General features: G+C 49.7%; 2 protein-coding genes and 1 pseudogene across 4 annotated transcripts in view; all 3 read right to left on the bottom strand.

The window, feature by feature from the left end:
- Window positions 1-12,969: 12,969 nt before the first annotated feature.
- MRPS26 (mitochondrial ribosomal protein S26) lies at window positions 12,970-14,982 on the bottom strand. The gene is made up of 4 exons (XM_019733708.3): window positions 14,723-14,982; window positions 14,484-14,630; window positions 14,275-14,398; window positions 12,970-13,479 (listed from the first exon to the last, which is right to left on the bottom strand). Exons 1-4 carry the CDS (start codon window positions 14,932-14,934, stop codon window positions 13,345-13,347), a joined length of 618 nt encoding a protein of 205 aa, XP_019589267.3. The 5' UTR covers window positions 14,935-14,982; the 3' UTR covers window positions 12,970-13,344.
- A 1,023-nt stretch (window positions 14,983-16,005) lies between these two features.
- On the bottom strand, window positions 16,006-16,637 carry GNRH2P (gonadotropin releasing hormone 2 pseudogene; annotated as a pseudogene).
- Window positions 16,638-21,915: 5,278 nt separating this feature from the next.
- PTPRA (protein tyrosine phosphatase receptor type A) overlaps window positions 21,916-22,763 on the bottom strand; it is a 124,375-nt gene continuing 123,527 nt past the window's right edge. For all 3 annotated transcript variants that reach the window (XM_019733785.3, XM_019733783.3, XM_074317758.2), the window contains one exon: window positions 21,916-22,211. In XM_019733785.3, coding sequence (XP_019589344.2) covers window positions 22,137-22,211 — 75 coding nt within the window. In that variant the 3' untranslated portion in view covers window positions 21,916-22,136. The remainder of the gene's footprint in view (window positions 22,212-22,763) is intronic.

The raw sequence follows: 22,763 nt of genomic DNA, 5'->3' as shown, positions 1-22,763 counted from the left end.
CTGCCGAGTCCTGTTTCCACCCTCTCCCTTCCACAGGTGTGGGTCTCAAGGGCCCTTGATAATAAACATCCTGCATGTTAAACTCCATCTCATTTTGCTCCCCGAGGAAGCCAACTTGCCATAGCACAGAGGAAATGAAGCCAATGGCAGAAAAAACAGACTCAGCAAGGCCAGTCCCTTGATGTCAACATGTCAACCCTATGTCAGCTGTCAACCCTGGGGGGAGAGGGGACTGGGACAGCACCAGCTGTCCTGCACTCTTGTTAACACTCCCAGAGGAGGGTGCTGATTCCTCGGGGCAGAGCAGGTCACAGAGCCTGGCTGACCCCCAGTCACTGGGGTGGGCCGCCAAGCACTGAGGAGCTGGTCAGGCCGCCCTGGATTACCAGTCAGCAGCCAGTCTTAATTCTCACCCAAATCAGCTCATTGGCATTGCTGGGCTGGAAGGCCAAGAACTTGACCCTAGAGACAGCAATAACGAGGCCTCCCACAGTTCTGTGGGCACACTGACCTCACCCAAGTTAACACATGCACATAAATTACCTTAGCATAACAGCCCTACAGGGCCGGCATTGACATTCCTTTATCTGTTCAACACTCCTCACCTGAAGATGCATCAGGTCCCAGAACTGGAGGCTTGAAAACATCAGTGAACCAGACAGACAAAAACCCCTGCCCTCAGGGACTGATATTTGGGGGGCAGGGTGGAGAGGTGTTAAACAATAAACATATTTCAGCAGGTTAGGAGGCCATGAGTACTACACAGAAAAAGAGGGGCATGTTGCAATTTTCCTCAGAATGTACAGGGTAGGCCTCTTTGTGAAGGTGACACTTGACCTTTGAAGGAGGTAAGGAAAGAAGCCATGTGGATATCTGACAGTGGATTCATTTTCTATTGCTATGTAACAAATTACCACCAATTTAGCAGCTTAAAACAACACCCACTTTCTACCTTACAGTTTCTGTGGGTCTGGGCAGGCTCAGTTGTGTCGTCTGCCTCAGGATCTGCAGTCAAGATGTCAGCCAGGCTGCATTCCTTCTGGAGCCCGGGAGAATGTTGGCAGGATTCATTTCCTTGTGGCTGTAGAACTGATGGTGGCTTTTTTTTTTTTTTTTTTTTTTTTAGGTTTTATTGGGGAAGGGGAACAGGACTTTACTGGGGAACAGTGTGTACTTCCAGCACTTTTTCCAAGTCAAGTTGTTGTCCTTTCAAGCTTAGTTATGGATGGCGCAGCTCAACTCCAGGTCCAGTGCCATTGTTAATTGCAGGGGGCGGAGCCCACCATCCCTTGTGGGAATCGAACTGGCAACCTTGTGGTTGAGAGGACGCGCTCCAACCAACTGAGCCATCTGGCCACCCGGGAGCTCAGCGGCAGCTCATTGGCAGCTCATTGACTTCATTCTAGTTGCAGAGGGCGAAGCTCACTGGCCCATGTGGGAATCGAACCGGCAGCCCCGTTGCCTAGAGCTCACGCTCTAACCAACTGAGCCACCAATCCACCCCTGATGGTCGCTTTTTTATTCCAGGCCATCAACAGAGAGTCCTTGGTGCATTGAGTTTCTGAGCACAGAGAAGCCTCTTTTAAAGGGTTCACTTGATTAGGCCAGCCCACCAAGATTGCCATTCTTTTAACTAAAAGTTTTAACAAAACTGATTAATCAGAATAATTGGGACTTGAATTACATCTGCAAAATATCTTTGCCTTTACCAATGTAGGAGAATCATGGGAGTGATATCCATCACTTTTACCATATTCTTCTATTGGTTAGAAGAATGTTACAGGTCCTACTCACATGCAACAAGAAATTACACAAACGCATGGATACCAGGGCCTGGCATCCCAGGGGCCAATTTAGAATTTTGCCTACTGAGAGGGAGTATTCCAGGCAGAGGAAATAAGCAAGTACTGAGGTCCTGAGGTGGGAATGTGTCTGGAATGTTCAAGGAACTGCAAGGAGGCCAGTGGGACTGCAGCAGAGTGACCTAGGGTCAGAACGGTCATGGGGGACTGGGTCACATAGGGCCAAGTGGAATAGGGAACCAGAGAAGGTTCTGAGTGGGGGAGTGACGTGATTGGATTTACATGTTATAATGACAGCTTTGGATATTAGGGTGTGAAAGGATCACGGGGCAAAAGTGAAAGCCAGAAGCTGGGAGGAGGCGACGTAGCAATCCCTGTGAGTGATGATGGCCAGCTGGACTCAGGTGGAGGGGTGCATGTGGGGAGAAGGGATCCCATTCTTTGGAAAAAAGTTTGGGGTTTGCAGATAGGTTGGATATGAGTGGAAGAGAAAAAGAGGAGTCAAAGACTCTAAGGCTTTTGGCCTGAATAGTGGGAAGGACGGAGCTGCCATCAGCTGCGATGGACCCTGAGGGTGGCACAGATTTGGGTTGGGAAAGGCAGGAGCTCGGTGTGGACCTGCAATATTTGAGATCCCCGTTATACATCCAAAGGAGACTTTGAGCAAGCATTTGGACATAAGAGCCCAGAGTTCAGGTGAGGGCTAGCCCGAAGGTATATAAATTTGGGAATCATCACTACCAATATTTAAAAGCACAGACCCGAGTGAGGTCTCCGAGGGTGGTTAGGATGGGGAAGAGGAGCAAGGGTCAAACCTTGAGTAAACCCAGAGAAAACACAGTAGGAAGTGAAGACAGGGTGTCAAGGAGGAGGAAATGATCAGCTGTGCCAAATGCTGCTGACATGAAAGTTGAACCTCTTTATTCAAACAATTTCAATAAAGTATAATTTATATACCATAAAATCCATCCATTGTAAATGCACAGTTTGATGCTTTTTAGTAAAAAGTTGCATAACCATCCCACGATCTGGTTTTAGAAAACTTCCATCTCTGAAAAAGTTCCCTTCTGCCTGTTTGCCGTTACTTCCTGCTTCCAACCCACCCCCACCCCACCCTACCCCACCCAGGAAACCACTGATGTAGATTCACCTTTTCTAGAAATTTCATGTAAATGGAACCATACAGTATGTAATGTTTTCTGTCCGGCTTCTTTCACCTACCATAGTGTTTTTGGGGTTCATCTTAGCGATTGCATGTGTCTGTAGTTCATTCCTCTGTATTGCTGAGAAGTAATCCAGAGATGGACCACATTTTGTTATCCATTCACCAGTTGATGAACATTTAATTGCTTCCAGTTTTGGCTATGATAATAATCTTGCTATGAATATTTATGTACAAGTCTTTGCATTAACATGTTTTCATTTCTCTTGGGTAGGTTACCTAGGAATAGAATTGCTGGGTCATATGATAAGTGTTCCATTAACTTTTAAAGAGGTGAGCAGGAGGTGCTTGCTTAAGGGGAAGTGCTTGCTGCCCAGTGGTCCTGGTGCAGAGCCAGTTGAAGCCCACATGGAATGGTCCCCCAGCAGTGGCTGGAGGAAGAGTAGGACTCAGAGGATTTTGAGATGGTGCAAGAAGGTGTCCCACACAACCTTGGTTTTCAATGCTGAAGCTGCTTTCTCTGTTTTTATGCCAGAGTGGCTGAGCACTGCCGATGGAAATCTCACAGCTACGAAGAGTGACAACAGTGCTGGCAGTATCAATTTCAGCGAGGCTCTCAGTACTGTTCATGACTTATTTTTCTTTTCTGAGGCTGACCATTCTCTCCCACGCCACTGGCTATGGGGAGACAGCCCCACACATTGGTTGCAGATTCAGAATATAATCCACCCCCAGGTGTTGTCTGTGAGTTGGCACCTACTCAGACTTCAATAGGTTGTTTGCTGTTCTCCAAGGCCAGCTGCTCCTGTTGGATGGTGCGTGGTAAGACCAGACAATCCATTGCCTCTCCTTCTTTTCCTATAAAGGGCTGTCATGCGGGAGACCCTGCTTGTTGCGCCACTTGTTGTGCGAGGCGGCCTGCGGGGTCTCTGGTCCCGCTCCCCACATAAAAACACAGGACATGGTGAGGCCACAAAGGGACACCCACGGAGCCATAGATAGGGGAGTCATACCACTATATTCTCACTGGCAGCGGGGTTGGAGACACAGGAAGCAGGAGCCACACTGTCCGCAACCCGCTGTCCTAACTGCAGTCCGCACTTGCCAGACACCATCTTCTTGCTAGCCCCCATTTGCCGCTAGTGTAGCCACGGCAGTTATATTAGTGGTCAATGGCTCATTGGTTACAGCTGATGGCCAACTAGCCACAGCTGATGGCCATCCAATCACAGTTGATGGCCATTTACTACCCGAGTGAGCACCTTTCCACGTGAGGGCGAGAGCCTGGAAACTGCTCTCTGGAACTCTGGCCCCACAAGGGCATTCCTTGATTAAAAGCATTTTAGTGGGGCCTTTTCACGAAGATGGTGCCGAAAGCGAAGAAGGAAGCCCCCACCTCTCCCAAAGCCAAAGCAAAGGCTTTGAAGGCAAAGAAAGCAGTGCTGAAAGGCATCCACAGCCACACACAAAAAAGATCTGCACATCACTCACTTTCCAACCTCTGAAGGCAGCCTAAATATCCTCAGAAGAGCGCCCCAGGAGAAACAAGCTTGACCACTGCCACCACCATGTTCCCTTAAATGCCAAGTCAGCATGAGGAAGCTAGAAGCCAACAGTACACGTGTGTTCATTGTGGGTGTCAAGGCCAACAAGCACCAGATCAAACAGGCTGGGAAGAAGCTCCGTGACATTGACGGGGCCAAGGTCAGCACCCTGATCGGCCTGATGGAGAGAAGAAGGCACAGGTTCCACTGGCTCCTGACGACGATGCTTTGGATGTTGCCAGCAAAATGGGATCATCTACAGAGTCCAGCTGGCTAATTCTAAATATGAAAGTTTTTCACTGTAAAAAAAAATCAGCAATTTGGCGAAGTATCTGTCATGCTGAATGAGGCATTCAGTGTCTATAAATGTTGGTGCTGGCAGTGGCTGGCTGGGAACGGTGCCCAACTTTGGTCTCAGCTGTTGGTGGGTTAGGCTGTCAGCAGTGGTGGCAGCCAGGTCAGCCTTGGTGAGGGAAAGCCCCTGTGCTTGAACCCACACACAGCCGCAGTCCCTGCCGTCATGACCGCTTTGTTCGTGAGTCCACTGAGCAAGGATTGGGGTGAATGTGGATAGAAGATGTCTGATGTGCCCAAGTCACATTGTCCTCCTGATTCTTGAGAGCGACTCTGCAGGGGGTCCTTTGGGTGAGCTTCCAAAAGGGACACAAATATTCTCCAACTTTAGTTACATTCTGAGAGGTCCATCCGCACCTTTCCACAAACCTCCGTGTTACTATACCCCGAACACATCCCTACTGAGTCTCAAGTCCTTTATCATCCAGCCAAATCATTAGCTACTTGTCTGTCCCTAAGGTTCCCTCTAGTTCCAGGTAAAGTGGTTGCAATGTAATGTTTCAAGTATTGACAGCTGGAGAAATTCATCTCCTTACTGTCCTTCAGGGCCACTCAGGAGCAAGACAGCAATACCATAGCCATCTGGATATGAGCCGCCAGAAAACTGGACTCCCTTTTTTTCCTTTTTTGGTCAACTGGACATTTACCACTCCCTATGAAGTCACAAATATGAGTTGAGGGAGGAGCATGAATTCAGAGCATGTCTGCCCGTGCTGCTTATCTGACCCACAGCTGACCACACATGCATGAATGAGCCCAACCAAGAGCAAAAGAATCATCAGCTGACCCAGAGTCTCTTGAGAAGTGATACATATTTATTATCTCAGACAACTAAGGTTTGCAGTGGTTTGTTATAGAGAAAAAGTGGATTGATAAACACCTGAAGTCTCAACATCAGGTGGTATCTAGCAGGGCTGGTGGGTAAGGAAAGAGCTGTTTTTCAAGAGGAGCTTGTGGTTTGTCAAAAAGGTTTATATCTTTGAAAACCTTAGGGACTTCTGATGTGAGATTCCGCTGGGGCAGGACACAGGCTCCCCCAGCATTCTGATCAGCTGTGGACATCTTGAGCATGAGAGGACCTGCTGGGTCATAAAGCCTAAAAGGCAGAGGTGCCCTCCTCCCAGGTGGATCTCCGTGGTGTCCTCTTGCCCTGGATGAACCTCAAAACTGACCACCCTTCTGGTCCTGGTAAATGGTCAGAGCAGCACTTTCAAATGTGGCCAATGTAGATGCCAAAATGCAGAGGTCCACTGTGTACAGCATCTCTTTTTCAGGGACAAAGGATACAAGGCATGCAACTCATGCATCAGTTTTGGGGGTGGGGTGGGTAGAAAACAATCTATTTTGTTATTACTATAAGAGCAACACATTTTTACACAAAAGAGTGCATTCATATGATGCCCTTTCCACTTTCGTGGCCTACAAATTTATATGGTCGCTTCTCACTATATCATCTTGTGCTTGTGATGGGGAATATTTCTCCTTTACTTTTATTTATCAGAGTAAAATTTATTTGAGGTGTGATAAAAAATATGGTGAATGTTTAAATTTAAAAAAATTTATTACAGTAAAAGACGCATTGCCATTAAGCCCCCTCAAAATACTCCTCCTCGCTTTGAACACACTTATCCCATTATTTGAAACAGTTCTGGAAGTCCTCTTTCATATGTATTTTTAATTGTGCTGTCATGGCTGCCTTGATGTCCTGAATCAATTCAAAACATTTTTATTTCATGGTCATTTTGACTTTGGGAAAGAGCCAGAAGTCGCGTGGTGCCAGATTCGGTGAATACGGTGGACGAGGACACACCATAATGTTTTTATTTGACAGAAATTGCTGTACCAGAAGTGATGTGTGACACGGAGCATTGTCATGATAGAGGATGAAACTGTTTGCCCTTTTCATGTTAATGCATTGTTCGTGATCCATGATTTACGGCACACTTTAAAATACACCTTCTCTCAACTATAGCTCACACCTGACTGACTGCACTGAACAAGTTGAAACTTGTCACATATTGTTACTAAGGTTTGACGCACTGCTTCCTGTATTGAAAATTCCTGCCTTTCCATTGACTGGCACTTGGCAGCAGCATTTACAGTATTTTTTGATCACACCTCTATAGAACAATGGGAACCTTTATACACTGCTGGAGGGAATATAGATTGGTACAACTACTTAGGAAAGCTGTTTGGCAATATTACTACACTGAACATACACACCGATATGATCTAGCAATTCCACTCCAGACACACATACATAATGAGCAACAAAAACAAGGATGTTGACATAGTGGCACTATTTGTAACAGTCCCAAGCTGGACGAGATGTTCATAAACAGTAAAATGGAATAAATAAATGTATACAATAGAATACAGTAGTCTTCCCTTACCTGCAGTTTTGTTTCCTGTGGTTTCAGTTACCCACAATTACCATAGTCCAAAAATATTAAATGGAAAATTCCAGAAATAAACAATTCATAAGTTTTAAATTGCATGCTGTTCTGAGTAGCATGACAAAATTTTGCACCGACCTGCTCTATTCTATTTAGAACATGAATCATCCCTTTTTCCAGCATACTCATGCTGTATACATTACCCACCTGTTAGTCACTTAGTAGCTTTCTCCGTGATCAGATCGCCTGTTCCAGTATCACAGTGATTGTGTTCAAGCAACCCTTATTTTACTTAATAATGTCCACAAAGCACAAGAACCGTGATGCTGGCAATTGGACATGCCACAAAAGATGAAAAGTGCTTCCATTAAGTGAAAAGGTATGCATATATATAAAAAAAACACATAGTACGGGTTCTGTACTATCTGTGGTTTCCGGCATCCACTGGGGGTCTTGGAACATTCCCACAGATAACGGGGACTACTCTAGTCAAATTTACCAATCTTATCTTTTACATTTTTGGGGGCTCTGTTACTGTCTTGATGAGACTGCCCTCTGCTGGAGGTAAGGGGAGCTGCAGGGCAGATGTTGGCCTCCAGAGATTCACTCCCAATTTGACTGTATTTAGCACATAATTGTTAGTTCATAGCATGAGTTTGAGGCCATTCTCTAGTTTCATTAAAAGTAATAATAATAACAACATTTAACGTGTATTTAGCACTTACTATGTCTCAGGTACTGAACTCAACTTTACATGAATGTCTCAATTGCCACAACAATCTTCTAGGTTGATACTAATATTACCGTTTCCCCGAAAATAAGACCTAACCGGACCATCAGCTCTAATGTGTCTTTTGGAGCAAAAATTAATATAAGACCCGGTATTTTATATTATATTATATTATATTATATTATATTATATTATATTATATTATATTATACCCGTTCTTCTATTATAGTAAAATAAGACTGGGTCTTATATTAACTTTTGCTCCAAAAGATGTATTAGAGCTGATTGTCCGGTTGGTCTTTCCGGTTGGTCTTATTTTCGGGGAAACACGGTATCCCTACTTTACTTTTGAGGAAACTGAGGCACAGAGAGACTAAGAAATGTTCCCAAGGACACTCAAGTAGTAAGAAGCAGCTGGGATTCAAACCCTGTGGCAGATTGCACTAGGCTTCTAACCACTAAGCTAGCCTCTCATGGCGCTTTCTCCATTTTCAATTTATTCATATGGATTTCTGGATTGCACCAGTGAGTGATTGCACCAGTGAGTGGGGCAATCAGGCAAACACTCCCATCTCTCTTGGAGATGTTTTTTTACAAGGTCTTTTTAAATTTTTATTGGGGAAGGGGAACAGGACTTTATTGGGGAACAGTGTGTACTTCCAGGACTTTTTTCCAAGTCAAGTTGTTGTCCTTTCACTCTTAGTTGTGAGGGCACAGCTCAGCTCCAGGTCCAGGTTCAGTTATTGTTGTTAGTTACGGGGGGCGCAGCCCACCATCCCTTGCGGGAGTCGAGGAGTCCAACCGGCAACCTTTTGGTTGAGAGTCCACTGGCCCATGTGGGAATCGAACAGGCAGCCTTCGGAGTTAGGAGCACAGAGCTCCAGCCGCCTGAGCCACAGGGCCGGCAGGCCGGCCCTACAAGGTCTTATTTTATTTCTATTATAAACTCACAAAAGGCCCTGGAACCAAAATGGGCCAGGGAGCTGTGTCTGACACAACTAGACTGAGAAACAATGGTTTGAACCGGAGTGGGGGTGGGGGGAGGCGGAAGAAGGCGGGGGGGTGGGGGGGGAAGATATATATTAATGATGACTTTTGTCAGACGTTAACTTGAATATATTTTACATGAAACCCTTCTTGAGAAATACAATTTGTTTTTAAAAGTTGGGATTAAACTATATTCATTTTTAGACAAAATTACATTTAAATGTATCAGCATGTTTTTCGGATTAAAAAACCAAGCTAATGATACGCTATGTTTGTAGCTATTAATAACTTTTGTAAAATTTCAGAAAGTATAAATCCCTAATTGTCAAAAATATATTACTATCCCAAATTTAATTTCATCTTATTTTAAAAGGCCCCACAAAATAATTCTGTCTATTCCACTCTAAATAATTTGTGAGAAACAGTGCTTCTAAGAAATTGTTTTATACTCATCATTCATCTAATGCTCTCAGCTCCACAGGAGACTGGAGGCCTACACACCATATTTCCCAGACTTCCTTGCTAGCTGGCTTCCATTATGACAATAACCTAGGAATTACTGGCAAAAAATCTGTAGTTAAGGTCAGAGGAAGGGTGAATCCATGGTTCCCTCAGCTTCTGGGGCACCTCTGGCACCTGCATGGTACCAGTGGTGGGTGAGTGTGGCTCCTGAGTTCCGCAGGGGCCCTGCAGCTCCAACAGCAGCAGCGGCGGGTCAGCCAGCACAATCAATTGTGGGCTCTGGCAGGGACAGGCAAAGGTGCCATGGCTCACATTTATACCTGTTATGAATTTCCCAGGCACAAAATCCCACTCCCAGACCATCTCTCTCCCTCAGTAGTTAGGATTTTAAAGAAAAACAAATAAGAGTGTGAAATATAGCACAACATCCCGGAGAGACTTTTAACCACTTACCCTCAGCAAGGGGAAATGCCCAAACATTTGGGGAAGATTATTGGATGTCTGTGACACACAGAGCCTCTGGAGTACTGGGCTTATGCAGCTCTGACCTTCATGTCGCTTTACTGCCTTTTGTGGCAGTACACTGGGATTCTCCCTTACAGGTTCTTGACCTCAAGGCCTTGTAAACCTAACTATGAATTTGACTCAGACAGTGTTGTTTCTCGACATGGATGTTCACTTTCAAATAATTCATTAAGTTTCACATTTATGGTTTATGCACTTACCTGCACTGAGGAGATATTCATTAATGCACCCAACAAGAGAAATGGGTGCATCGTCACTAGGCCTAAGTTTCTCAGGATTTTGGGGTTGCAAGCATTGCTTTTTTTTTTATTAAAGATTTTATTGGGGAAGGGGAACAGGACTTTATTGGGGAACAGTGTGTACTTCCAGGACTTTTTTTCCAAGTCAAGTTGTCCTTTCAATCTTAGTTGTGGAGGGCGCAGCTCAGCTCCAGGTCCAGTTGCTGTTGCTAGTTGCAGGGGGCGCTACCCACCATCCCTTGCGGGAGTCGAACCAGCAACCTTGTGGTTGAGAGCCCACTGGCCCATGTGGGAATCGAACCAGCAGTCTTCGGAGTTAGGAGCACGGAGCTCCAACCACCTGAGCCACCCGGCTGGCCCAAGCATTGCTTTTGACTTCCTATTTGGGAAGGAAAGAGTTCAAGCTTTTTTTTTCCTGCCCGAAATGCCTTTATTTCAGCAGCCAACTGGGCTTGTTTCCTAGGTATCCATTTCACCTCTGTACTTGTATCAGGGAAATAACCACAGGGTAAGTTCAGGGGGAACTCTTACAAAGATTTCATAAAATATTGAATACCTGTGATTGTATTCCATGTAGAAAATTTGGAGTATACTAAAAAACATAGGGACTAACTTTAGGCTTACTCAGGTCTAGTGTGGCCTCCATGATGGAATAGGTTAAGGAGGCACCCAGCACCCATTCATGTGGCAAAATATTCTCCTTCCTCGTCTGCTTGGACCACTGCAGGCAGTCTGTCTTCACCTGGCTGCCCAAGAGGTGAATGACTCTACAGGTCTGTACCTCATCCTCAAGACCTTGACCACCCACTCCCAGGATGTCACAGTGGTCTACCTCATGGACACCATGCTGCTTTCCTGGAAAACTGGAAGGGGCAAGAATCTGGGTGTCTTGGTAAAACATCTATACTCAATTGGGGAGATAAATCCTGGGGGAAAACTGCTCACCCAGCAAAGTTCCTGGGGGTCAGCCTACCTCTCTGCGCAGTGAAACACAAATTGCACTTCTCTGCCAATCTACCTTCTACCCCATTGTGCACAAAGCATGGTAGGTAGGCCTCTTCAAATCTCGCTGAAAGCTCTTAATTTTGGGTATTATGCTCCAAATGCATTTACTGGGTAGCCTTCAAATCTGCTACCCTCAAGTAGGGCCTTGAGCAAAAGAAGATTCTCGAGGTGATCCGGGCTCACATTGTCTGTATCAGATCCAAACCATATTTGGACTTGAGGCAAGAATCAGAAGACACACTGGTTTGAGCAAGTCCATGCCCATCAGGTTAACTGTCAGGGTTCTATTGGAGATTAAGCCTTCTTCCGTGGGAGACCACGTAACTCTGCCACCCTGACTGGGTGGGATCTGATAGCCTACCTGGGCACTTAGCAGCTCTCTGCATCCATTAGAGGCAGGTACACATGCGACTGGAGTTCACCCAGAAGGTATCGGTGAGATGCCCATTTGTGCCTAGACCAGCAAGATGGTTGTACATTGAAGCTTGGTTTACAGGTGGCTCTGAATGATATACTGGCATCAGCAGTGATAGCCTCATGCAGGACACTGAAGGATGGCAGCGCAGGAAAAGTAGCCCAAAGACAGAACTTTGAGAACACATCACACTGTCTCCTCTGCCTGAAGACAGATGGCTTATGTCTTTATCCTGCTGCAGAGGGGAAGGGACTTGGAAAGAATGAAACTGGACTTCCTGGCACAGGCCCAGTGTCCCATGTGAAAGCTCACCAAAGGCTTCTACTGCAGGGGATCAGATGGTCTATGTACTCTCCACAACAAAGCCCAGGGCTTTCACATGGGACACTGCCACAGTTGCCAATCCATGGTCTATGTGTGCCTATCAGCTCTCACCCCATTAGTTACATTGAGCATCTGAAAGCAAGAACTTCAATGTGCTGGGCCCAGGTATAGTGCCAGGGAAAAGAGGAGCTATTACCAGCCTGAGGAGGGAGGCCATCGCTCTCAGGGGTGCAGCGCCCTGACGGGGCCTGGATGCAAGGGCCATAACCACTGGCCCTTGTACTTCTATTACCTGCTTCCTCATCTGAATGTGAGGGATTGTCCACATTCCCTAAAAGGTTTTCATTTCTTGGTGGTTCCCAGGCCCTCTCTACAACGTAGGCGTTCAGGAAGGAAGCTGGGATTCCATCCTTTTTCCTCTTGTGGTATCTGGGCAAGTTCAAGTAAATGGTGGCAAAGAGGTGGCAGCTCTGCTCAGAGAAACATGTTTCTTTAACCTCATTCCAGATGTTGCTTGAGGGCCTGAATAGCGGCCATGGATCTCTATGTTCCCTTATTTAACCTTGTGAACTTTAATCACAAGTGTTTCTGGTACCCACGGGGTTTGATCCAAATGCTTGACAAGCCACACTGACCTTGTAAAGCCTGGATCAACCAGGCCTCCCCTGCCAGCACCCACCTGGTCCAAGGAAGCTGGCAGTGTCAGGAGGGATGCAGTGGAAAGGGCTACCCCAAGAAATGGGGTCTCCACCTGGCCTTCTGTGCCCCGGGCACACCAGGTCCTGCCCAGCAAAACCCATGGTCAAGCAGAAACAGGTCTTTGGCCAGTGTGGTGAGCTTGTGTCTCAGGTACCAGGTGATACTTGCTCCTGGCTGTATCCCCTAGATAAACCCCTAGATCAGGGGTAAGCAAACTTCTGTAAAAAGCCAGAGAACAAATATTTTAGACTTCACTAGTCCTATAGTCTCTGTTGCAACTACTCATCTCTGTCATGGTAGTGTGAAAGCAATGAATGGGTGTGGCTGTGTTCCAATACATTTTTATTTATAAAAACAGGTAGTAGGCCAGATGTGGCCCATGACTATAATGTGCCAACTACTGCCCTTGATGATACTCAGGAGTTGACCAGGCGACTATGACAGTCTGCTCCTCTGTCAGATGGAAACCTCTAGGGTCTGGTGCTGTGCTGAGAGTTGTACTTAGGGGCAGAGCAGTGCAGTGTGTGGAGGAGTTTCTGAGCAAGTGGTGGGTGCAGAGGTGAGAATATCAGGGCCACACTGGAACAGGTTGAGCTTCCTTCTTCATAAGAAATGACAACTGCTTTATTCTAGGTCAGACGCAACCCTCCTACCCCCATACACACATGGTCCCTGGGCCGGCACTGTCCTTACTGGGCCCTTAGGAGCCCCTGTGCTGTGGCCTGACCACCAGCCCCTCTCTGGTAACGGCCCAGTTGTAGTTCTTTGGGGAGTCCAATGCTTCTTCCACCCGCGCCTCCAGGTTTTCTCGAGTGATGAAGTTTTTTGCCTCCTCCTATTGGGAGAGAGAAGACCAGCTGAATGCAGCCCCCAGCACAAGCCAGCCTGCTCACACAGCCTCTTGGCCTCTAGCCCACTGAGGGACAGGCTCCAGCTCTCCCTAGGGAAGGATGCTCGGAGCCCAGGTCCCTTTGAGTGTACCAATGACCTTCCAGGGGATAACATTAGGCAGCTTGTCACATTCCTCTTTCTTAACCATCCACAGGACTCTTCAGCCAGAACCCCAAGCGCAGCAGTTGTGACAATCCAGTGTCCCAATGGGTGGAATCAGTCTCTCAATGTTGCCTGGGTCCCTCTTAATCTCTTTCAAACACCCCCTTCTCCTCTATTACTTTAATTCAAGCTTCATCCACTCTCGCTGGATCCCTCCTGCTTTTGTCTCACACCTTCCAATCCTAGCCTAAATATTTAACCCTTCAATGACTTTATCACCCATAAGGCAGAATGCGGGACTCACCCGCAGCTGCAGCACTTCTTGCTCCTTGAGCTGCACACAGGCCTCTGCCTCTCCTTGTGGATGGGGGGGGGGGGGTCCCCTCCCTCAGGCCATCTTACCACCCGCTAGCTACTTGAACACTTTCCAGTGTCAACTCTCACCTCCGGGTCTTTGCACCTGCCGGGCACTCTCCTACACTCCTCTTCCAAATCCTCACCTGTTAACTCTCAAGATTCAGGCAGCACCCGCTTTCTCAGCTCGTTGCCAGAGCCTCTCTTCCAGCGCCCAGGACTTCGATGACCGCCCAGGTTAAGCTCCCGGCCTCCAGCCCCACCCTACGGAGACGGGTCTCACCTGCAGCTGCAGCACTTCTCGCTCCTTGAGCTGCACACAGGCCTCTGCCTCTCGGGCCTGGCGGGCTTCCTCCTCGGCCTGCTGCTGCTCCCGGTCCCGCGCCTCCTGCCGCAGCCTCTCTATCCTGGGAGAGGCAAGAGGCAGAGACTCGGCTGGCTGGGTTGCCCAGGGCCGGCCAGGCGGCCTGGCCCCACCCCGTCCGGGCTCACCGTAGCTCCTGCAGCCGCTGGTTCTCCGCCTGGTTCCAGGCCATCAGCTCGCGGTGCTCAGTGGCATCCTCCCGCGCCTTTCGCTCTGCCAGGACCCCTTCCCGGGCCTCGTACACCTTCCTTCGCACCTCGGACACGAACTCCAGCCTGGGCGGAGACGCGACCAAAGTCGGCACCCTCTTCGCCCGCCCACCCCAACACACCCCCTCGGCGGCCACCTCCCCTTCCGTCACACACACCTCAGGGCGCGCACGGTTTGGCGGTACTGCCGGTAACGCTCCGACAGCACGAAGAACTCCGCAGGATCCACTCTGGGCGGCGTCGCCACGCGCCCGACTTTGGACTTGGTCGGCGGGTCGTGGCGGGTCTTGCGGCCGCGCGCTGGTAGCAGAAGCGGGGCCGGCGGCCCGCACGGGGGTCGCACACCCAGGCGGCTCAGCGGACGCAGCATGACCCAGATCGCCCGGAGCCCGGCGCGCCGCAGGGCATCACGGGGGCCCGGAAGCGGGCGCGGAGCACCATGGGATGTGGAGTCCGCGGTCTTTCACGCTTTCTGTCCTCTGGTCCCCAAGAACCCGCTCGGGTTGGCGCGCTAGCCTAGCCTTCCAACGTCTGCAGCCACCCCCAGCTCGCGGGCTCTGGTTGTCCCTTCCCTGTGGGGCCCGGTCCCACCCGGTGTCCCTTCCGCCTGCGAGCCCTGCCCGCGTCCCTTCAGACTGCACACGGGGAAGGGTCTCAGTGTGGGAGGGAGAGGAAGGAGAGAACTCGAGGCAACAACTTCGGGGACCTCACATCTTTATTGCGGGGTGGGGCGCGGCGCTCGGGGTCCAGTCTGCACGGGAAGGGGACGGTCATTCTAGCGGAAGCTCTGGTCACCTAGTCTCCAAGCTGCTGTCTAGTCCGTCCCCTTCTTTCCCAACTCGGCCTCACCGAGCAGGATGCGGCCACCCGCGCGTCTGCAGGCTCCTAGAGGACCAGCGTGGGAGCCTTCCAGCTTCCTGGGCGTGCGGCCTTGCCTACCCTAAACAAACCTGATACGGAAACGCCTGAGCTCACACCGACTCACATTAGGCCTAAGATTTTGCTTATAGGATCTACCACTTTCTTCACTAGTTACCGCGCTCTCCTGGTGCACTTTAAAATACAATGTGCAAAATAGTAATAATCTATCTCCACACACTTGTCTTCTGCTATGGCCTCGGGGAGCTCTGCGATTACGGAGTCATTCCTAGTGCCAAGTCGGTGACCACCCGGTTCTCGCGGCTCTGCTACCTGTCAGAGGTTGCACCCCTCACCTCTTTCCACTGGCAGGGGGACAACACTGGTTCCTTTGACAAGAAAGAAGCCTGGGGGACCCCACTGCGGTCACTGTCTTATTTATGGAGGTTTTTAGTACAATTATTTCCTACTCCACTAGTGACTTCTAATCTTTTACATTAATCTAACATAAATATTGTCTAGAATTCTGGGAAATAGGAAGGCTAGCAGATGGCACCCTGCTGTGCACAGCAGGGGCACCACCAGCTGGGAGTGCTGTGGCAGTGATCTCATTACCCCCTATTCCACCCACATCGCCCCAGTCCTTAGCCACGATACTCACTGGTGGCCAGTGCTGAGGGCCTCTAACCCTACTTACCAGCAGTGTCTGTGCCCAAGTGCTGTTTCCTGCGGAGGGTCCACTAGCCTGTGGTCCTGCTCACCCAGGGCACACTGTCCTCACAGGGAGCCAGGGCTTTGCTTGGGAGGCTATGGGCAATCTGGTGTGGGGTGCCTGCTGCAGTGCCCGGAAACCTTCCTCAGAGGGGAGCCGAGACTGCAGCCTGCCCTCACTGCTCCAATCGCAGGTCAAAGTAGGTGAAGGAGCCCCAGCCAGCACCTTCTTCCTCCCACTCAAGATGGGGAGACCCGTCTCCCACCTGGGGACCTTGGGGCATGCTGAGCGTGCTGGGATGAGCTGGAGGCTCACTTCCCTCCAGGGTTTCAGCTGTGGGACCAGTGCTGAGCCTTTGAGAGTCCAGGGTAGGTGGTCAGCAGCAGCAGCCGCTGGCCTAATCTGGAGCTGGCCATGGCAGGGTTGCCTCCATGGACAGTGGACAGCACTCAAGGAGTCTGACACCTCCATCCATAACCCCCTCCAATTCCTCCAAGGTCCCCCTGGACAACTGGCATTTCAGGGCAGCTTTGCCTTTCCATCTGCCATGGCTCCTCATCCCAGGACTACAGGGGTCCCGACCCTGAGGGACTGGCCATCTCCCAGAGCCCTGGGGCCTTGCCAGCTGGGGGGCAGCACCAGTTGGTTAGGCCTACCCACTTCCTTTGAGGATTCCAGCAGGGGGAGAACGTTGGAAAGGAGAAGAGACTTCAGGCCAATGGATGGTCAGGGAGAGGGGAGTTCTCTATGAGACAGGCAGCAATGTGGGGGCACTTGGGGCACGTGATGCCTGGAGACCAGAGTGACAGGCTATCTGCCCTTTTTCTGTGGCTTGCTGTTATCTCTTCCATGGCAGATTGGGACGTGACTGGATGTGTGGTGGTGATGGGGGCAAGTGCCTCTACCCCTTGTCCCTCCCACACTAGGGGCAACAGGCACAGGAATATTGGAGAGAGAAAAGGGGGCTTTTCTGGGCATGGTTCCTGGGTAGAGACTCGGGAGGGGTTAGAAGAGACCCAGCCCTTGGGAAAGGCAGCCTCCTCACTCACAGAGGGAGAGCTGAAGAGGAGGTGGCTCCTCCAGCGGGCAGCTGACCCCAGCCAGCCAGCCCCGGGATTTACTGATCAGGTGCCCCCCCACCCCCGCTCCCAGCACACAGACAAAAAGGGAAGGGGTTGCAGTCATCATTAACCTCCTTTCCCTCCTACTGTATGTTCTCAGTGTATCTTCAGCCACTGGCCCTGGGGTCACAGGATGCTTCCTCCTTACATCTTCCCAAGGATCTGAAGTCATAGGACTGCTGCTCCAGCCTGGCCTGTGCCCTGAAGATTCATCTTCACCCTGGTTCCCAGACTGTAGCCTCAAGCTTCTGCCCTCAGGCCTAGAAGGCCCTCACAGCCTTTCCTGATCCAAAAAAGAACTTATGGCCCGGAGAGGGGCAATGCCTGGGAACAACCTGAGTCCCACCCAGCTTGGGGCTCTCCCAGTGGAGAAATGGCAGCCTAAGAGTGAGGAGCCCAGCAGCCTGTTAAGAGGTCTGGGGGAGGTTATGACCACTCTCCCTAAAGGATTCTGTTTGTCCCCCTGTAATAAGGGCTGGGTGGACCAGTCCTCATCCACACACCTGGGCACAGGGGCTGGGTCACTCCAGGTAGAGGGTAGGTTTGGGTGGAGCACACCTACCCACAGGTGGCCTTTCACCTCCAAGCAGGCCTAAGAAAAGGGCCAGCTAACGGGCCAGTGTAGCATCTGTGGGGCTATCAGCAGAGGGTAGGAATAATTCTGCCTCTCAAAGTTCCAAGCCCTCTCCATCCTACGCTCAACCCAGGACTATTCATGGATTCAGGCACAGCTGCCCTACCACACTTGAAACATGCCCCCCCCCTCGCTAATGCATCCGCTTAGCTTTCTATTGCCCGTCACTGGGCTCTGAGGGGCAGCGGCCTATTTACAGGGTCAACAGCCAATCTCTGCATTTGGGTTGAACAGTTAATGCAAGGGCCCGAGTCAGGCTTTGTGTCATGGTGGCCAGTCATTGGATGAACAGCTGTGTAAAATCCTGTGGCAAAGATGGGGGGGAGGGGAATGGCATAATGGACACCATAGTAGGTCATGGGCACCTGGAATTCAGCTGCCCAGACAGGAGGGCACACATCTGAATTTCCACATTGAATTATTTAGCAGGGACCTGAAATAAATGTGTATTCAGTTAAATTGTTTTGGGAAATACAGACTTTGTTCCTAGATGTACTGGTTAACCAAGTATAGGAAAACATTTGTTTGTGGTTTAGTGAAAATGATTGAGTTCAACAAACTAACTTAATTCTGATTTGGGTTTACAGAATGTTTTATTCAAAGTCCCTGGTGTTTATTTTAAAAGAGGAAGAGGGGTACCTTTTCGGTAATTTGTGTGTGGTTTTTCCTAAAAAGTCCAAGCCAGGGGAAGCTCTGGGCCCTTTCTTTCTGGCAACATACCCGGCTTTCCAGGAATGTTTGCTGTCTCCTTCCAGACTATAAAATTTGGAATTCATCCTCCTATCCCTCTCAGCAGGACACAGAAAGCCATTTATTCACCACTGAGCTCCAACTAACACGTGGCCCTGAGGACAGGACATCATTCCAGTCTGGGAGCAGCTTGTAGTCAGTGGGGAAAGACGGGGTTCAGAGGTGAGTGCTCAGGTGCTGACCAGGTGGTCTGGGGTAAAGGAGCAGCCAAATTAGCTTGAGTCATGGAAACAGGGCTGCAGTGGGTGCTCCAACTTAAGGAACAAAATGGAGAAGAGTCCACATAGGAACTGCCAGTGGATCTATGGTCTGAAGCATGGTGGGGGTGGGGGTGAAAGGAGTACAGAGGACACTGGAGGGCTGCAGGAAAGGACGGTGGACTTTGGAGAGACGGGGTGAACCCCTGGGCATTGGGAGTGTAGGACAGGTGCCTGTGGTGGAGCCCCTCAGCAGGAAGCAGGCTACGCACATCTGGAGCCCAGCAGGGGGCCAAGGGCCAGGACACACAGCCGCAGAAACGCCTGACCTCTGAGGAGGCAGACGTGGAGGAGCAGCTACAGCATGAGGATCAGCGTCAGAAGGGTCACTAACACTGACGTGTGTGTGTGTGTGTGTGTGTGTGTGTGTGTGTGCGCGCGCGCGCGCTAGTGAACAGGCTGATGGATCCATGGGGCTCAGCGCCCAGGCCCCCTGGGCAAGGAGTAAGAGGAATGTGGGAATGAAGCGGGGAAGAGGGAAGAGAGTGCAGACTTTTTAAAGAAGTTTATCATAAACGGGGAAGCATTTTAGGCCTGGGGTGTTTCTTTTTTTAATGAAAGACTTGATCATTTGGTGGGGGAGGTGATAAAGGAAATGGAACACCCAGGAGGGAACCAAATTCCTTAAGTGAGGTCTGACAGTGGGCAGGCCCCAGAGCTCTTGGTGTGCTGCGGGCACTGGATACCACTCTTCTCGGTCTGAGAAATCCTCACCAGCTGGCTGAGAGGTGGGCACTGGATGAAGCAGTCACGCCTGCCCTATCCACATAATCGTGCTGTGTGAGCCCTAGTACACTTCCTTTTTAGCCTGGATTAGTTCCTGTCAGGTTTATGTCTCTTGCAAGCATGACAGCCTGCTTGAAGACCTCTGTTTATCAACCAGATACTTAAAATATTAGTGCAGCCACTGACCAATCAATCAGCATGGACTCTAGCAGAAAGCCATCGGGCCACACTGGTGTGTAGATGCTCAGCAGTAGCCCTGGCAACGCGAGGTGGGCAGCCTGCTGGGAGCAGGGGAGGCAGGGCGTGTGGAGGGCTCCTGCATGTTCACGGCATAGCTTGCTGACCCAAGGCCTGCCCTCCTCCTTCTGCCTGGACTTGGTCACACAGAGGCACCCAAAGGTAGCTTGCAAGGAGCCAGGGTCTCCTTCCCAAACATGGCACCCCTCATCAGAAATCCATCAGATTCTGTCTTTGCTTAATTTATCCATGTTTCTGTTAAAACTACTGAGTTTTGATTGCCCCTTGGAGTTCCTTAGTTCCTACAGGACTGAGTAGCACTACCATCTCACACTCACCTCTTACAAGCTTCCAGAGGTGGTCTGTCACAGTGCCCCCTCCTCCTGTGGACATTCTGAATACGAGGTACAGAACTTGCCTCCCACCTTGGAGCCACCGCATCTTTGTTTGCTTGGACTCTGAGGCCCTCTGTAATGTGGCTCCATGTGACCTTTCCTCATTTCACTCATCTCAATTTCTAGCATCCCTTGGGGCTATTCAAATTCCACCTCCACTAAGCACAGCAGCACTGACCTCTGAGTGTGCCTCCATGGACCAGGCCAGGGTGCCACCTTTCCCTCCTGACAGCCCAAGGAGCCCAGGGCCTGCCACTGTACCCAAGAAAGGCCCTGTGGGTTGCAATGGCTGTCAGCCCTGACCGCCCTCCCACCAGCACCCCCTGTAGCTAGATATAGCCATATGGCTAGATTTTAGCCAATGGGATATGAGTGAAAATGAAAAGTGCAACTTTTGTGTCATGTCCTTAAAAATGAAGTTGCTTACTCTCTTCCCGTCCCCGCCACTCCCCTGGTTCTTAAGCCGTTGTTTCTCAGTCTAGTTGTAGGGTGCAGCTCCCTGGCCCATGCTGGTAGTATGAGCCTTGCGCTCCACCCGGCTGAGGCAGTTGGTCGGCCGCTCACAGCAGCTCGAGAGCTCATGCCAGCTCTTGCTGGCCACCGGGTGGCCCCTGAAGTTGCTTACTCCCCATGCTTTTTTCGCTTCTCCATGGGAAAAAAGTGATCCAGCTCCAACCATGAGGACAAGAATAACATCCTAGGGGACACTGGGACCATGAGATGGGAGGACACTGGGCCTCTGGACTGGGTAGACTGTTACATGAGAAATAAATGAACATCCACCTTATTTAAGACACAAGAGTTAGACACTTTTGTCTAACACGTCAGGCTCAAAATCAAGTTGGGATCCCAGACTCCGACTACCCAGGATCTGAGGGACCCCCACATGGGAGTCCTGGCAATGAGGACTGAAAGGAAACCGAAGCTACTGAACACAGTAAGTGTGTGTATCAAGACTTCTTCTGGGCAGTGACACAAGCCAGATGGTTCTGTAGCAAAGCACCAGAGGGGTCAGACTGGCCGTAGCCCCAAAGCTGAGTCACCTCCTCTCTTCTCCATGCCCCTGCACGTAGGGAAACAGTGAGGACCCTGGCCATGCCCAGGGTGCCAGACTGGCTGGGACCACTGCACCAAAGATGTTATGGGAGGGAAAAGTGGGTCCTGACAACTAGCCAAGAGTTGGAGGGGCTACACTGATTGGACAGGAGGGGTTGGGAGGACGGTGGCCTCTCTGTGGCCAGTTGAGACAGAACCGTAACAGCAGGACCAGGCGAGGCCTAGGAGAGCCCAGCGCTGGTATAGCTGCCCCACCGCAGACAAAGGGAGAGACATTTCCTCAGGGAGGCAAAGCTTTTATTACCTGATAATCCCTAGTGTGGTGCCAGAGATACCACTCTGGTCCCTTTACTCCCAGGTGGATGTGGGTGGCGGGAGGAAGGGCAGGGTGGAGAGGGGAGGGAGTATTTACAGAGCAGGGAGGGAACAACGGCCTGAACAGGGCACTGGGACAGACAATTTCCTCAAGAGCTCTGAGAACTTTGTGCTTTTTTTCTTAGTTGATGCCAAGCTACCTGGAGAGGGTTTTATGTTTTTTCTTTAGGAAAAGGTATATAAACCCAAGAACAATACAGCCCAAATTCCAGGCGGAGGATTTCACGATATCGATCCAAACATCACACTATTTAATTCCCCAATAAAACATTGGAAAAAGGACTATCAGTGCTAACACATTTACATATAAAATCTCCACCTAATGTAATAGAAGCCTATGTACCAATTTCTAAAACAGTTATAAGATATATACACAATTTGGGTATATTAACAAAACAGAATATTACAAAATATTAAAGGCAATTCTCCTGTTCACTGGTCTCACTGACTCTTACTTGAAGTTGGCATAATCTGAGAATGCGTCAATATATTCCTGCACCACCTTGTAGCAGAACTCATACTGTTCCTGGAGAGTGAAAGAAGAAAAAGCCACGGTTACTGAAGAGAACATACATGCGGTTCCTAACAGATCCATTTAAAAAAAAAAAAAAAAGGAAAACAGAAAAATGAATGTTTTGGACTTCCACTTGAGTCCTGATCTGTCTGTCAGAGTTCTGCCAGCACTCCCCTCCTGGGGTAATTGCAGCTGGTCTTCTACAGATGGAGATGACCAGAGAGGAAGATGATAGTGCCAGGCCTGCAGAAGTCACACCTGGTGCTGGCTGGTTAGAGCAGGTGGGGAGACGGCTCTGTGAGGCCCACACCTCACCGTGGCTAAGAGGCTGGAGGCACCTTATCAATGCGCAAACCTCTTAAAATTTACTTTTCTTTCTCCTCAGACAGGTCTAGCTCTACAGGGTTCAGTAACCCTTTTGGATGTCCCCATACTCAATGGTTACAGGTCAGACTGTCAGGAGTCAGACCTCTTAGCAGGGAGCCTGAGCAGAAGAGAGGAGGCACTCCTGAGTCTTCCCCACTCTAGGACTCATGGAGAGGTGCAGACAAGCCTGTGGGGCAT

This window comes from Rhinolophus sinicus, chromosome 13 (assembly GCF_057876585.1).
Source record: "Rhinolophus sinicus isolate RSI-liver-muscle chromosome 13, RSI-T2T, whole genome shotgun sequence".
NCBI classification, from domain to species: Eukaryota; Metazoa; Chordata; class Mammalia; order Chiroptera; family Rhinolophidae; genus Rhinolophus; species Rhinolophus sinicus.
Note: the sequence above shows the minus strand (reverse complement) of the source record. Positions and strands in the feature narration are given on the sequence as shown.

Excerpts from the sequence above, each read along its gene's own strand:
- MRPS26 (XM_019733708.3), bottom strand. The coding sequence starts at position 14,934 with ATGCTGCGTCCGCTGAGCCGCCTGGGTGTGCGACCCCCGTGCGGGCCG. Across the intron at positions 14,399-14,483 it reads CAGCGGCTGCAGGAGCTACG|GATAGAGAGGCTGCGGCAGG; the intron begins GTGAGCCCGGAC and ends TGCCTCTCCCAG. Across the intron at positions 13,480-14,274 it reads GAGAAGTGCTGCAGCTGCAG|GAGGAGGCAAAAAACTTCAT; the intron begins GTGAGACCCGTC and ends CTCTCCCAATAG.